Genomic DNA, 14,751 nt, shown 5'->3' on the forward strand with positions numbered 1-14,751 from the left:
GATAAGTACTTCTGAGTTTCTTTCAAATGCAGCAGCCAGCTTTCTCTAAGAAATTTACACTTTTGGTAAAGGAGCTTTCTGGTTTTCGCTCAGCATTTTGGTAAAAATTGCCAACATCCTTTGTTCGCTTCACTTTGTACAAAAGGATGTTTAAATTGATATCCTGTGTTAATTGGCACAGACTATAGTGAAGATTGGTAATTTCGCAAGTGCTCATTTTTAAAAATCTTAACCCGATGATGAAAAGAGAGTAAGTTTTGTTCTGCTGTTTTTGTTTTCACAAAATCATTTTTCACATGTTTTAAGCTGAACACAGTGATAGAATTCATAAATTGCTCTACTTGGGAAGAACATATATCAAAAAGCACAATCAGCTGAGCACCTGTCTTGATCAGGAACCTCCTCTTGAAGGAACCTCCTCATATTCTAGTGTTACTTCCTCTGGCTCAACAGCATGAATGTGGGAACACCAGGATTGTCTATAAGCATGCCATCTGTTAATTAAGGTCAAAAAGAGAACCAGGAAGGGATGTGCTCTTTCAAGATTGAAATATACATGAGATATAGGAACCTACAGAGTATTACCCTATTTCAGAATTAGTACCTTATAAACATTTACATCTTTTGTGTCCACCAGCAATGTGCAATGGTGAGCAATAGGATGATTTCAATTAGTCGACACAAAATAAGTAATTCAGGCCCTCTTAGTTACAGGGTTTTATTCTCCTTCATTACTAAAACTTCTAAAAAATGAATTGACTTTTCTTATCTTCACCTCCTGAAAACCATTTAGTCAATTCTCTGCAATCTGGATTCTGGACTCCCCAAAATTACTCTGGTAAAGGCCACCAGTTATAAATACCATCTGCCAAGCCCAATGACCAGGTATCATGTTACTGACTTATCCATCATTTTCCATACTTCCATTGGGTGTCTCATCCATTCATAAACTTAACAATTGCCTACATGATAGTGACTTGCAACCTCTCCTGCATCTGCTGTTATCAGATTGGATGTTTCTGTCTGCATTTCCCACAGACATTTCAAACTCAACTTGTCAAAAACTATTTCATCATTCACCAAAAGAAAAAAAAATCTTCCCCTTTCCCTGTGTTCATATTCCTGGATAGTACTGTTGTCACTCCAAGAGTACTGGATATTGAGCATTAGACATATTAAAAGCTCTGCAGGTGATTCTAATTTACAGCCAAGTTCACTGTGTAGGAGTTGGAAGAAGGATAATGACTTTATGTGACTTCTTTCAGAACTCTCAGTTCCCCAAGCATCTCTGGTTTTTTCTACATCCTTTCCCTGGGGGGTGGGGGGGGTGGAATCTAGACTTCCACCTGGGACTTGGACAGTGTCTCTGCTGCTAACGGGTACCCAGACATAGACAGTCAAAGGGCAGAACACTGGCCCAAAACCTGGCAATGTGACATCAGTGAGTAATACATTTCTTAGGTCAAAAGCACCCTGGTATTATCAGTGCCACTATGTGCTGGTAGCAACCTGCATATACTGCTCGAAAGTGATGGTGCCCAACTGCTCTTCATCCACAGCCTTGAACCTCTGCAGGGTCTCAAGGAGCTCTTCCTCCAGGGGGATGGGCCAAGGCATCGAGATTACTAATAGGAATTTCCGCCAGTCCACAAATGCTGAGTTAATTATTAATAAAGATGCTAACTCCTGCAACTAGAAGAAAACAGGAAATGCCATTGGAATATTTGTATGATGCTCTCTTGAAGCTCTATTGCTTCCTGTTTCTTTCTAAGGCATTCAGATGAAGCAAAGAGGAGTTTATATTGGTGAATAGAGCCAGTTCTCAGGCTTGTTCCCCAACTCACACCAGACAGTCCCTAGACAGTGTTTCACTTTTTGCTTCCTTGACATTTGGGTTTTTTGCTTACTGTTACACAACGAATTTACACATGTGACTTGACTCCAGTGATAGTACCTTTTTGACAGTGGAAGAATAAAGATTATAGAAGTGGCTGGGAAAGGGCCCTACAGCCAGTAGGGAGATACTATAGCCATTTTGTTTTCTGACACATCCTTAAGGAACAGGGCAAGAACTGTCAGAATCATCTACTGTTACTGGTTAGGATCATTCCTTCCTGAAGTAACAGATATAAATTCACAGGCTGAGCCTTATAGTCTCCATAATGTTTCATTGACTATTAACATCGTCATTCATTCTTTAAATGCTAAGCATGCACACGGTACATCTTACATTCAAGTTCATTTATATATTCATTCAAGTTTTATCGATTGCCTACTAAATTTCAGACACTGTACAAGTACTGGTGATTTTTACTGTTTTTTATTCTTATTCTTATTATTTTATATTTATTTACTTATTTATTTTTTGAGACAGAGAGAGACAGAGCATGAGCAGGGGAGGGGAAGAGAGAGAAGGAGACACGGAATCTGAAGCAGGCTCCAGGCTCTGAGCTGTCAGCGTAGAGCCCGACGCAGGGCTCAAACTCACAAACTGCGATCATGACCTGAGCTGAAGTCGGATGCTTAACTGACTGAGCCACCCAGGCACCCTCGTACTGGTGATTTTTAAACTATTGACTTAATCAAATAAGAAGAATTCTGAGTTTTGAAACCCAAACAAAATGGAAACTTACTTCAGTTTGAGTGAGGTGCATCCAAATACTAGGAAAGTTGTTTGTTCCAAGGTTCAGGGTTACCAAATCCAGTAGAATGTCAGTAAATGATTTATGTCCTATTATGCCTACAATACAATGAAAAACATTTTTTCAATTAGATTGTGTGACAGGGATTTTGTTTCTTTTGCTAAAATAGTACCAAAATGGGTATTTGTACAATCATTTTATTCATATTATTTAAAACTGTAAACTTTAGAGAAACAGAAGACATTTTAAAATGAAAATTATAATCAATTTCCTGATAAGCTCTCATTACTGTTTCTCAGCAAAGTCAAAATGTCTTTTTTTGGCTAGGTAATAAATCATTTCAGATTGGGCAAAATACTGAGACTTTATACTTTAATTTGGAAACTTCCTTCGACTTTGTGCTCAGAATAGGTCGAATTACAAAAGAAAAACAACTCTTGGTTTTCCTACATACAGTAGAGCACAAGAGCAAAATATTTTGGTGAGTATGGGATAAAGATGTCTCAAATACATGCAAATCATAGATTTTTTTAATGTTATTTTTTACTTCTTAAAATTTGCATCCAAATTAGTTAGAATAGATTTGTTTTTTTGTCAACTCAGGGACACTTGAGTTGTTAAACTACTGGATTGGAATTTATAATTTAATCATCTGGTTGGCTCACTATTCCAAAGTATTTCATAAAAGATCACCACACTTTAAATGCTTTGCTCTTATACACTAATCCATTTTATTCTGTCCAAAAGAGAAGTCTGTTTTGCCTGCCACTAATTTCAAATCACATGCACATGCATTGAAAAAGAAATAGAGATTTGAGGCTTCTGGGAAGATGGCAGCGTAGGAGGACGCTAAGCTCACCGCGTCCTGCAGATCACTTAGATTCCACCCACACCTGCCTAAATAACCCAGAAAATCGCCAGAAGACTAGCAGAATGGATTCTCCAGAGCCAAGCGCAGACGAGAGGCCCATGGAAGAGGGTAGGAAGGGCGGAGAGGTGGTGCGCACTACACGGACTGGCAGGAGGGAGCCGGGGTGGAGGGGCAGCCCGCTGGCCAAGCAGAGCCCCGGAGTCTGGCTTGCAAAAGCGGAGGGGCTGGACGGAGTGTGTTTGGACAGTGAGCGGGACTTAACATCTGGAAGGTTATAAGTTAACAGCTCTGCTCGGAGAGTGGGAGGACTGGAGGACAACTGGAGGGAGAGTTGTTGAGCCATGGACAACAGAGCGCAGCTTGGTGGGGAACAAAGGCGCTCGCCAGTGCCATCTCCCTTGCCCATCCCCCAGCCAAAATCGCAAAGGGAACTGGTTCCTGCCAGGGAACTTGCTTGCACTGCGCAAACACCCAATGCTGTGTTTCTGTGGAACCATCCCTCCGGTGGCAGGAAAAGTGAGCTGAGCCTACCCCTCCCGCCCTTGTGCACCTTGCCGATCCACCCCAGCTAATACGCCAGATCCCCAGCACCACAAGCCTGGCAATGTGCAAGTAGCCCGGACGGGCCACGCCATTCCACAGTGAATCCTGCCCCGAGGAGAGGGGAAGAGAAGGTACACACCAGTCTGACTGTGGCCCCAGCGGTGGGCTGGGGGCAGACATCAGGTATGACTGTGGCCCCACCCACCAACGCGAGTTATTCAAGACAGCACAGGGGAAGTGCCCCGCAGTCCTGCACCACTCCACGGACTATCCAAAATGACAAAGCGGAATAATTCCTCTCAAAAAAACATCCAGGAAATAATGACAGCTAATGAACGGATCAAAAACGATTTAAACAATATAACGGAAAGTGAATTTAGAATAATAGTCATAAAATTAATCACTGGGCTTGAAAACAGTATAAAGGACAGCAGAGAATCTCTTGCTACAGAAATCAAGGGACTAAGGAACAGCCAGGAGGAGCTAAAAAATGCTATTAACGAGCTGCAAAATAAAACGGAGATGACCACAGCTTGGATTGAAGAGGCAGAGGAGAGAATAGGTGAACTAGAAGATAAAGTTATGGAAAAAGAAGAAGCTGAGAAAAAGAGAGATAAAAAAATCCAGGAGTATGAGGGGAAAATTAGAGAACTAAGTGATGCACTAAAGAGAAATAATCTACGCATAATTGGTATTCCAGAGGAGGAAGAGAGAGGGAAAGGTGCTGAAGGTGTACTTGAAGAAATAATAGCTGAGAACTTCCCGGGTCTGGGGAAGGAAAAAGGCATTGAAATCCAAGAGGCACAGAGAACTCCCTTCAGACGTAACTTGAATCGATCTTCTGCATGACGTATCATAGTGAAACTGGCAAAATACAAGGATAAAGAGAAAATTCTGAAAGCAGCTAGGGATAAACGTGCTCTAACATATAAAGGGAGACCTAAAAGACTCGTGACCGATCTCTCTACTGAAACTTGGCAGGCCAGAAAGGAATGGCAGGAAATCTTCAATGTGATGAACAGACAAAAAAAATATGCAGCTGAGAATCCTTTATCCAGCAAGTCTGTCATTTAGAATAGAAGGAGAGATAAAGGTCTTCCAAAACAAACAAAAACTGAAGGAATTCATCACCACTAAACCAGCCCTACAAGAGATCCTAAGGGGGATCCTGTGAGACAAAGTACCAGAGACATCGCTACAAGCATGAAACCTACAGACATCACAATGACTCTAAACCCATATCTTTCTATAATAACACTGAATGTAAATGGACTAAATGCGCCAAAAGACATAGGGTATCAGAATGGATAAAAAAGCAAGACCCATCTATTTGCTGTCTACAAGAGACTCATTTTAGACCTGAGGACACCTTCAGATTGAGAGTGAGGGGATGGAGAAGTATTTATCATGCTACTGGAAGTCAAAAGAAAGCTGGAGTAGCCACACTTATATCAGACAAAGTAGACTTTAAATTAAAGGCTGTAATAAGAGATGAAGAAGGGCATTATATAATAATTACAGGGTCTATCCATCAAGAAGAACTAACAATTATAAATGTCTATGCACTGAATACGGGAGCCCCCAAATATACAAAACAATTACTCACAAACATAAGCAACCTTATTCATAAGAATGTGGTAATTGCAGGGGACTTTAACACCCCACTCACAGCAATGGATAGATCATCTAGACACACAGTCAATAAAGAAACAAGCGCCCTGAATGATACATTAGATCAGATGGACTTGACAGATACATTTAGAACTCTGCATCCCAAAGCAACAGAATATACTTTCTTCTTGAGTGCACATGGAACATTCTCCAAGATAGATCACATATTGGGTCACAAAACAGCCCTTCATAAGTATATAAGAATTGAAATCATACCATGCATACTTTCAGACCACAATGCTATGAAGCTTGAAATCAACCACAGGAAAAAGTCTGGAAAACCTCCAAAAGCATGGAGGTTAAAGAACACCCTACTAACGAATGAGTGGGTCAACCAGGCAATTAGAGAAGAAATTAAAAAATATATGGAAACAAACGAAAATGAAAATACAACAATCCAAACGCTTTGGGATGCAGCGAAGGCAGTCCTGAGAGGAAAATACATTGCAATCCAGGCCTATCTCAAGAAACAAGAAAAATCCCAAATACAAAATCTAACAGCACACCTAAAGGAAAAAGAAGCAGAGCAGAAAAGACACCCCAAATCCAGCAGAAGAAGAGAAATATTAAAGATCAGAGCAGAAATAAACAATATAGAATCTAAAAAAACTGTAGAGCAGATCAACGAAACCAACAGTTGGTTTTTTGAAAAAATAAACAAAATTGATAAACCTCTAGCCATGCTTCTCAAAAAGAAAAGGGAGAGGACCCAAATAGATAAAATCATGAATGAAAATGGAATTATTACAACCAATCCCTCAGAAATAAAAGCAATTATCAGGGAATACTATGAAAAATTATATGCCAACAAATTGGACAACCTGGAAGAAATGGACAAATTCCTAAACACCCACACACTTTCAAAACTCAAACAGGAGGAAACAGAAAGCTTGAACAGACCCAAAACCAGCGAAGAAATTGAATCGGTTATCAAAAATATCCCAACAAATAAGAGTCCAGGACCAGATGGCTTCCCTGGGGAATTCTACCAGACATTTAAAGCAGAGATAATACCTATCCTTCTCAAGCTATTCCAAAACAGAGAAAGGGAAGGAAAACTTCCAGACTCATTCTATGAAGCCAGTATTACTTTGATTCCTAAACCAGACAGAGACCCAGTAAAAAAAAGAGAACTACAGGCCAATATCCCTGATGAATATGGATGCAAAAATTCTCAATAAGATACTAGCAAATCGAATTCAACAGCATATAAAAAGAATTATTCACCATGATCAAGTGGGATTCATTCCTGGGATGCAGGGCTGGTTCAACATTTGCAAATCAATCAATGTGATACATCACATTAATAAAAGAAAAGATAAGATCCATACGATCCTGTCAATGAATGCAGAAAAAGCATTTGACAAAATTCAGCATCCTTTCTTAATAAAAACCCTCAAGAAAGTCGGGGTAGAAGGAACATACTTAAACATCATAAAAGCCACTTATGAAAAGCCCACAGCTAATCTAATCCTCAATGGGGAAAAACTGAGAGCTTTTTCCCTGAGATCAGGAACATGACAGGGATGTCCACTCTCACCGCTGTTGTCTAACATAGTGTTGGAAGTGCTAGCATCAGCAATTAGACAACAAAAGCAAATCAAGGGATCAAAATTGGCAAAGATGAAGTCAAGCTTTCACTTTTTGCAGATGACATGATATTATACATGGAAAGTCCAATAGACTCCACCAAAAGTCTGCTAGAACTGATACATGAATTCAGCAAAGTTGCAGGATACAAAATCAATGTACAGAAATCAGTTGCATTCTTATACACTCACAATGAAGCAACAGAAAGACAAATAAAGAAACTGATCCTATTCACAATTGCACCAAGAAGCATAAAATACCTAGGAATAAATCTAACCAAAGATGTACAAGATCTGTATGCTGAAAACTATAGAAAGCTTATGAAGGAAATCGAAGAAGATATAAAGAAATGGAAAAACATTCCGTGCTCATGGGTTGGAAGAATAAATATTGTTAAAATGTCAATACTACCCAAAGCTATCTACACATTCAATGCAATCCCAATCAAAACTGCACCAGCATTCTTCTCGAAGCTAGAACGAGCCATCCTAAAATTCATATGGAACCACAAAAGGCCCCAAATAGCCAAAGTAATTTTGAAGAAGAAGACCAAAGCAGGAGGCATCACAGTCCCAAACTTTAGCCTCTACTACAAAGCTGTAATCATCAAGACAGCATGGTATTGGCATAAAAACAGACACATAGACCAATGGAATGGAATAGAAACCCCAGAACTAGACCCACAAAAGTATGGCCAACTAATCTTTGACAAAGCAGGAAAGAATATCCAATGGAAAAAAGACAGTCTTTTTAACAAATGGTGCTGGGAGAACTGGACAGCAACATGCAGAAGGTTGAAACTAGACCACTTTCTTACACCATTCACAAAAATTAACTCAAAATGGATAAAGGACTTGAATGTGAGATAGGAAACCATCAAAACCCTAGAGGAGAAAGCAGGAAAACACCTCTCTGACCTTAGCCGTAGCAATTTCTTACTTGACACATCCCCAAAGGCAAGGGAGTTAAAAGCAAAAGTGAACTATTGGGACCTTATCAAGATAAAAAGCTTCTGCACAGCAAAGGAAACAATCAACAAAACTAAAAGGCAACCGACGGAATGGGAAAAGATATTTGTAAATGACATATCAGACAAAGGGCTAGTATCCAAAATCTATAAAGAGCTCACCAAACTCCACACCCAAACAACAAATAATCCAGTGAAGAAATGAGCAGAAAACATGAATAGACACTTCTCTAAAGAAGACATCCGGATGGCCAATAGGCACATGAAAAGATGATCAACATCGCTCCTCATCAGGGAAATACAAATCAAAACCACACTCAGATATCGCCTCACGCCAGTCAGAGTGGCCAAAATGAACAAATCAGGAGACTACAGATGCTGGAGAGGATGTGGAGAAACGGGAACCCTCTTGCACTGTTGGTGGGAATGCAAACTGGTGCAGCCCCTCTGAAAAACAGTGTGGAGGTTCCTCAAAAAATTAAAAATAGATCTACCCTATGACGCAGCAATAGCACTGCTAAGAATTTACCCAAGGGATACAGGAGTACTGATGCATGGGGGCACTTGTACCCCAATGTTTATAGCAGCACTCTCAACAATAGCCAAATTATGGAAAGAGCATAAATGTCCATCAACTGATGAATGGATAAGGAAATTGTGGTTTATATACACAATGGAGTACTACGTGGCAATGAGAAAGAATGAAATATGGCCCTTTGTAGCAACGTGGATGGAACTGGAGAGTGTGATGCTAAGTGAAATAAGCCATACAGAGAAAGACAGATACCATATGGTTTCACTCTTATGTGGATCCTGAGAAACTTAACAGAAACCCATGGGGGAGGGGAAGGAAAAAAAAGAAAAAAAAGAGGTTAGAGTGGGAGAGAGCCAAAGCATAAGAGACTCTTAAAAACTGAGAACAAACTGAGGGTTGATGGGGGGTGGGAGGGAGGGGAATGTAGGTGATGGGCATTGAAGAGGGCATCTTTTGGGATGAGAACTGGGTGTTGTATGGAAACTAATTTGACAATAACTTTCATATAATAAAAAAAATAAATAGAAAAACAAAATAAATAAATCTGCTTTAAAAATATCTGTCTAACCCCTCTGACAGAAGTACCTTCTAGAGTCAGGAAGGGCTCCTACATGTATTTGGATATTTCAGGTCCAGAGTAATAGCTATACTTCCTTGTTTAGAAATACAAAGAGTAGAACATAGATGTAGCATTTCACATTTTTGTTTTTGCACCTGAATTTTTAGTATTTATAAAAGTCCAATGTGAACTTTATCATTTCTTCTAGCCTTTAAGAAAATGCATTAATCCTTTTAAAATATCAGTGGCTCAGACCAAATACATAATTTTGAGATTTGGAAGTTAGTTTTCTGGGTGGCAAGAGCAGACTTTTTCTTTGATATGACTGGACATCTGATGAGTTGTTCAGAAATAAATTCTCTATCCTTTTTGATCAAACCTGAGTATCCAGTTTTATAGAAATGAGAAATTTTTCCCAGGTAGTACAATTTTCAGTAAAATGAGCTTTATTTTCAGTAAAAAACACATTGGTTTTCAGATAAGTTAAAAATGAATCATTCATGAGGTGCCTGGATGGCTCAGTCCATTAAGCATCCAACTCTTGATTTCAGCTCAGGTCATTATCTTAAAGTGGTTGTGGGACTGAGCCCCATGTCCGGCTCTGTGCTGGGTTTGGAGCCTGCTTGGGATTCTCTCTTCCTCTCCCTCTGCCCCTTCTCTGCTCACATGTGCATGCACACACACACACTCTTTCTCTCAAAATAAAAAGGAAAGAAATCATTCATGTTCCTCAATATGAAACTGTAAATAAAATCTATTTTATGAAACCATGAAGAGTCTCTAAGTATTTAAAAATTCTGGTAGATATGCAATATATTTCCACTGTCTTTAATAGCTATGGTGCAAGTAAAGTGTTGTAAGATATTAGTTCCAGCTTACATAGGAATTGATCTGGTGACCGTAGTGCAAAAGGTGAAACTATTTTAATATTTAACCTTGTCCATTACATATGCCCCAAGGCATATGGCAATATGATCTTCACATAAAACGGGATAACACAAACATAAACTTAGAAATTTTATTCATGGGGGGTGCCTGGATGGATCATTCGGTTAAGCATCTGACTCTTGATTTCAGCTCAGATTTTGGGCCCAAAGTTGAGCTCCATACTCACAGCTCGGAGCCTGCTTAGGATTCTCTCTCCCCTCTCTTTGCCTCTCCCCTGCTTACACGCATGCTCTCTCTCTCTCTCTCTTTCAAAATAAATTAAAAAAAAAAAAGAAATTGTGTTCATTGATTTAAGAAATACCCTTTTTCAATTTGGCTCTAAGTTAGTTATCTAAAGCAACTGTCATTTAGAATTATGCAGGAAAGATGTTAATTGTATGCCAGGCCTAAAGGAATTCAGATCATAATCATCGCCTAGACACCCTTTGTAATAACTCTGCAAAATATGACATCAAAATGACACCATTGCTTAGAAGGATCTCCTCCATCCATAGAATGTGAACAAATGTGTGGATGTAGAAAGGTACAGGAAAACCAATCTTTGGATTTTGGCTTTGTTTGTCTGGTAAGATGCCAAATGCCTTTTACATTTGATGTGAAGACTGGTTACTGTGTTACTTTTAAATTTCAGATTAAAAAGAATTTGTTTTTGCTCTGATGAATGACGAAGTCCACATTTGTCATATTACTAATCACTTTCATAATGGCTTTCCGAGTTTGATGAACAAGAGGAATTAGGTCTTGTGTCACCATTTGAAGATCGTGTTCTTGTATTCCATAAGTGGATAGCTTTCCTAGGGTCAAAGTTATTAATGTCTGGAGAGTTCAACTGAATTATCAAGAGATCCGTCATACTTTCAGCCTTGATCGTGGCACGCATTTGTGATTTGGCACGTTTCATCTGACTAAAGCCACGTTCTGCTTCTGCAGAACTTGCAGGGAGCGTCAGTACTAGGTCCACTAATGTCAGGATATTTGGATATTTGTGCAAGTAAACAGAATTCACAAAATCCCAGGTCAATTTGCAGATGTTCTGAAATCTAGGGGGAAGAATGAAAAGTGTAAAAAATTGAGACTCTCAAGTTTCATTCAAATATTTATAAAATACCAACTATGCTTACCTAGCATAAATCTCTAATTTCAACATGCTCCATTCAGTGTCCACTTCATCGATTTCCACATTGGCAGCTTCCAGTAGTGGTTCATAGTGGGCAGTCAAGATGGATACCTCTTTTTCTCCAAATTCTGCCATCAATATATGAGAGAAAAAGTCACATACATGAAAGAAACCTACAAAGAACAACAGTTAGAAGTTGGTGCATATAGGGTACCTTGATTTATCTTTGTGGGCCACAGTTTAAAGCTTCCAATCACAGTAGCCTTCACCACATCTTGGCTGGCATCTCTGAAACAACCTTGCAGCCTCTTGACAAGATGTGTTAAGACCGTGCTTCTCACATCAGAAATGTTTCCCTTTCCTCCCAGGCGGTTACCATGAAAGTGTGTGGCTGAATCTACCTGACGTTCCTTTGGTCCTGGTCTGGGGAGGAAAAGACAAATCCCCCAGATAAACAATTAAATGAAAAAGCACCTGACAAACAGTGTCCCCAATCAAACTGTCTAGTTTGACAGACCCTCAGACCATTCCCCAATTCCTCACCTTGTTTTATACATTCTGAGCATTTCCAGTGTTGACTCTAATGAGGCAAATACATCAGCAATGGAAGAGTTTCTGTTCTGATTGACACGGGAAAGAATGCTAAGGACATTAATGACATCCACTAAGAAATGGACGAATTTAACAATGTCTGCTTGGAGAAGGAACTCCAGGAGTTCGTTGGCTTTCTGGTGACTAGTGTCATTTCTGCCCTCAACTGCCTGTAACATAGATCGGGAAGAGAATAGCCGTTTATCTTTCTCAAGATTATTCTTTCAAATTTCTCAATAAAAATATTCTCTGTCAGTCTGGCAAACTAAAATAGTGTGGTATTTCAAAATGACTTACTGAATGTAGTTGCTGGACTATCGCAGGATATCCCCTGAGAAAGTTCTGGAGGGCTGCCTGTAATCCCTGAAGCCACCTCCTGCTCCCTACGCGAGAAGGCAGCACAGGGCGAAGGTGAAGGCCTTTGAAAGCAGTTATCAGAGAACTCTTGTGGACAGGAGAACTGTGGTAGAAGTAGTAGATGCTGTGAAGAAGGCCTCTGACATCATTGTACAGGGGAACGCTCTGGAAGACCGCCCTGTAAGACAGTTCAAGATGATGTGCAAAGCAGTACACAGTCAGTGCTCGTGGCTGGATTTCTCTGAAGAGCATGGCCACCCCGTTGTTTTCTCCCTCTGAGCCAGGGGCACCATCACTTCCAAAACCAACCAGTTTCTTCGCCCAGTCTTGGTTCGATAGCTTAAGTTGAAGATTTCGCTCTAGAGTTTTCTCGATGGCATTTCTTATTTCCAAAGGATCCTTCTTTTCTACTGTCTGTACCCCAACAATTTGGCAATGCACTTTTCCTGCACATGCAAACTGCACGTAGACAAGTTCAGCTTCCTCCGTTGAGCTGTCTGTGATTCCGTCACTGAGGACAGAGAAAAATTTACTTTGTTCTAGTTTCTCTCTTAGATTTCTCCGTTCCACTTCAGCGATAAAATACGTGAACGTTCTTGCTGATTTGTTAGTTCTGAATACTGGGCCGATATCGACACCCTTCATATCATCCAACTTGCACATCCAGATAAAGTCTTTGAGGGGGCGTCCCGTCTTGGCGATAGCATGGCATGATCTGAATAAGTTCTCTATTCTCCCGAGGGTGACTTTGCTCATGGTCGTCACCATGAACTCTGTGGTGGCTCGGTTCACTGGAGAACCACTTGTTGCTTCCATTAGTGAAGCCTTGGCATGGGCCTCACTGAGATGATGTGCATTGAGAAATTCAGTCCTAAAGTTGTCAGTGCCATAAAAAAAACTCACTTGATTTCCCCTTGACTTTACTCCATGCTTACGACACAGGCCACAGAACATAAGATTTAGTATCTCATCATATATAAGCCAAGGGTATTTTTTAAGCCAGATTTTCAAAAATTGATTATTCCTCTTTGGAAGATAATGGTCAAGCTTCTGCAGCCTTTTCTGCTTTTCAGTGACTCGGTTCATGTCGCCTGGAGGACCCCTGCCTTTAAAATAACTCCATGTTGTTATTTTCAGTAATCACCAATCTCTACCTTTAATTTTGGTTAATATCTGCCCCCAACACTTGCTCATTATTTCTGGAAGATGTTACAGCAAATGTTTATGAGTGGGATGTCAGGCATTCTGGTCAGCACTTTAAGTGGCTTATATCATTTAACCCTCATAATCCCTTATCCCTATTTTATAGTTAAGAAAATGGACCAATCACTTGTCATTTTATAAACAAAAGCACTAGGGCACAGAGAGGTTAATTAATTTGTCTGATGTCACAGTGCTTGTATGTGGGGAGCTGGGGATCACTAGCAGGCAGTCCTACTCCGCAGCCCCCATGTTTACATCACTATTACAGGTTTCTCATAGCAAAGGGTGCTATGTTCTTCTTCAGTCTAGAATATGTTTCTCTTTGCATAAGAGGGACATTGTTTTTTGCTGACATTTGCTTCCTGTGGTGAGAAAAAAAAATAATAGGACACACACATCAGCAGGCCTACAAGATTCACCTTGGATATCACTTCCATCCCACCAAAGGCCCACCTTCTCCGGCTGTGTTGTAGCCAACCTGTTCATTTAGCCCAACCTGAAAGGGCTTTAGGCTTTGAGACCCATCCCAGATGGTTTCAAGGAGCTATGCCTCATGCCTCAACTTTGTCTTTACTCAAAGGTCTAATTTTTGAAACATGCTTGTCAGAGAGTGAAATATATATATATATATATATATATATATATATATATTTCATATATATATTACATATATATATTTCACATATATATTACATATATAATATATATATTTCATATATATAATACATTATATAAAACATATATAAAACATATATATATATGTATTTTTTTTCTGGACAGAAGGACAGAAGAATTTAAATCACACAAAGCAATGTCCTAAAATAGTTCCTCTCTGAAGGCAGGGAGCCTAGACCATATATTTATTTCCCTCCTGCAACTTCTGTGACCCTACTGATCATTAGACTATATTGTCCTATTTTATAATCTAATGCAAAAGTATAATATGTGTTTGTGTAATATTATACTAAAATACCTTATGCCAACATACAAGCTCAGTGTTTCGTTTTGTTTCACTGCTTTACTGTCCTAGGTTGACTGCTCAGCTAGATTTTAAACTCTTTTGCAGAAAGAACCACACTTACTTCCTTTGTGCTCCATAATGGCAAGATGAGTGTGAGCGTGTGGCAGACGTTTCAGAAAATAAACATTCCCTATTG

At 39.6% G+C, this 14,751-nt stretch overlaps 1 protein-coding gene across 1 annotated transcript in view; it reads right to left on the reverse strand.

Annotated features, from left to right (window-relative positions):
* The window catches only part of SPEF2 (sperm flagellar 2), a 173,858-nt gene that overhangs the window by 32,516 nt on the left and 126,591 nt on the right, over positions 1-14,751 (reverse strand). The window contains exons 31-32 of the mRNA XM_047077096.1: positions 2,634-2,740; positions 1,510-1,692 (exon numbers count right to left, since the gene is read on the reverse strand). Coding sequence (XP_046933052.1) covers positions 1,510-1,692; positions 2,634-2,740 — 290 coding nt within the window. The remainder of the gene's footprint in view (positions 1-1,509; positions 1,693-2,633; positions 2,741-14,751) is intronic.

The sequence above is a fragment of the Lynx rufus genome, unplaced genomic scaffold (genome assembly GCF_022079265.1).
Source record: "Lynx rufus isolate CCGP_SWC_20201006 ecotype Redwood Valley unplaced genomic scaffold, mLynRuf1.p SCAF_1, whole genome shotgun sequence".
Taxonomy (NCBI): Eukaryota; Metazoa; Chordata; class Mammalia; order Carnivora; family Felidae; genus Lynx; species Lynx rufus.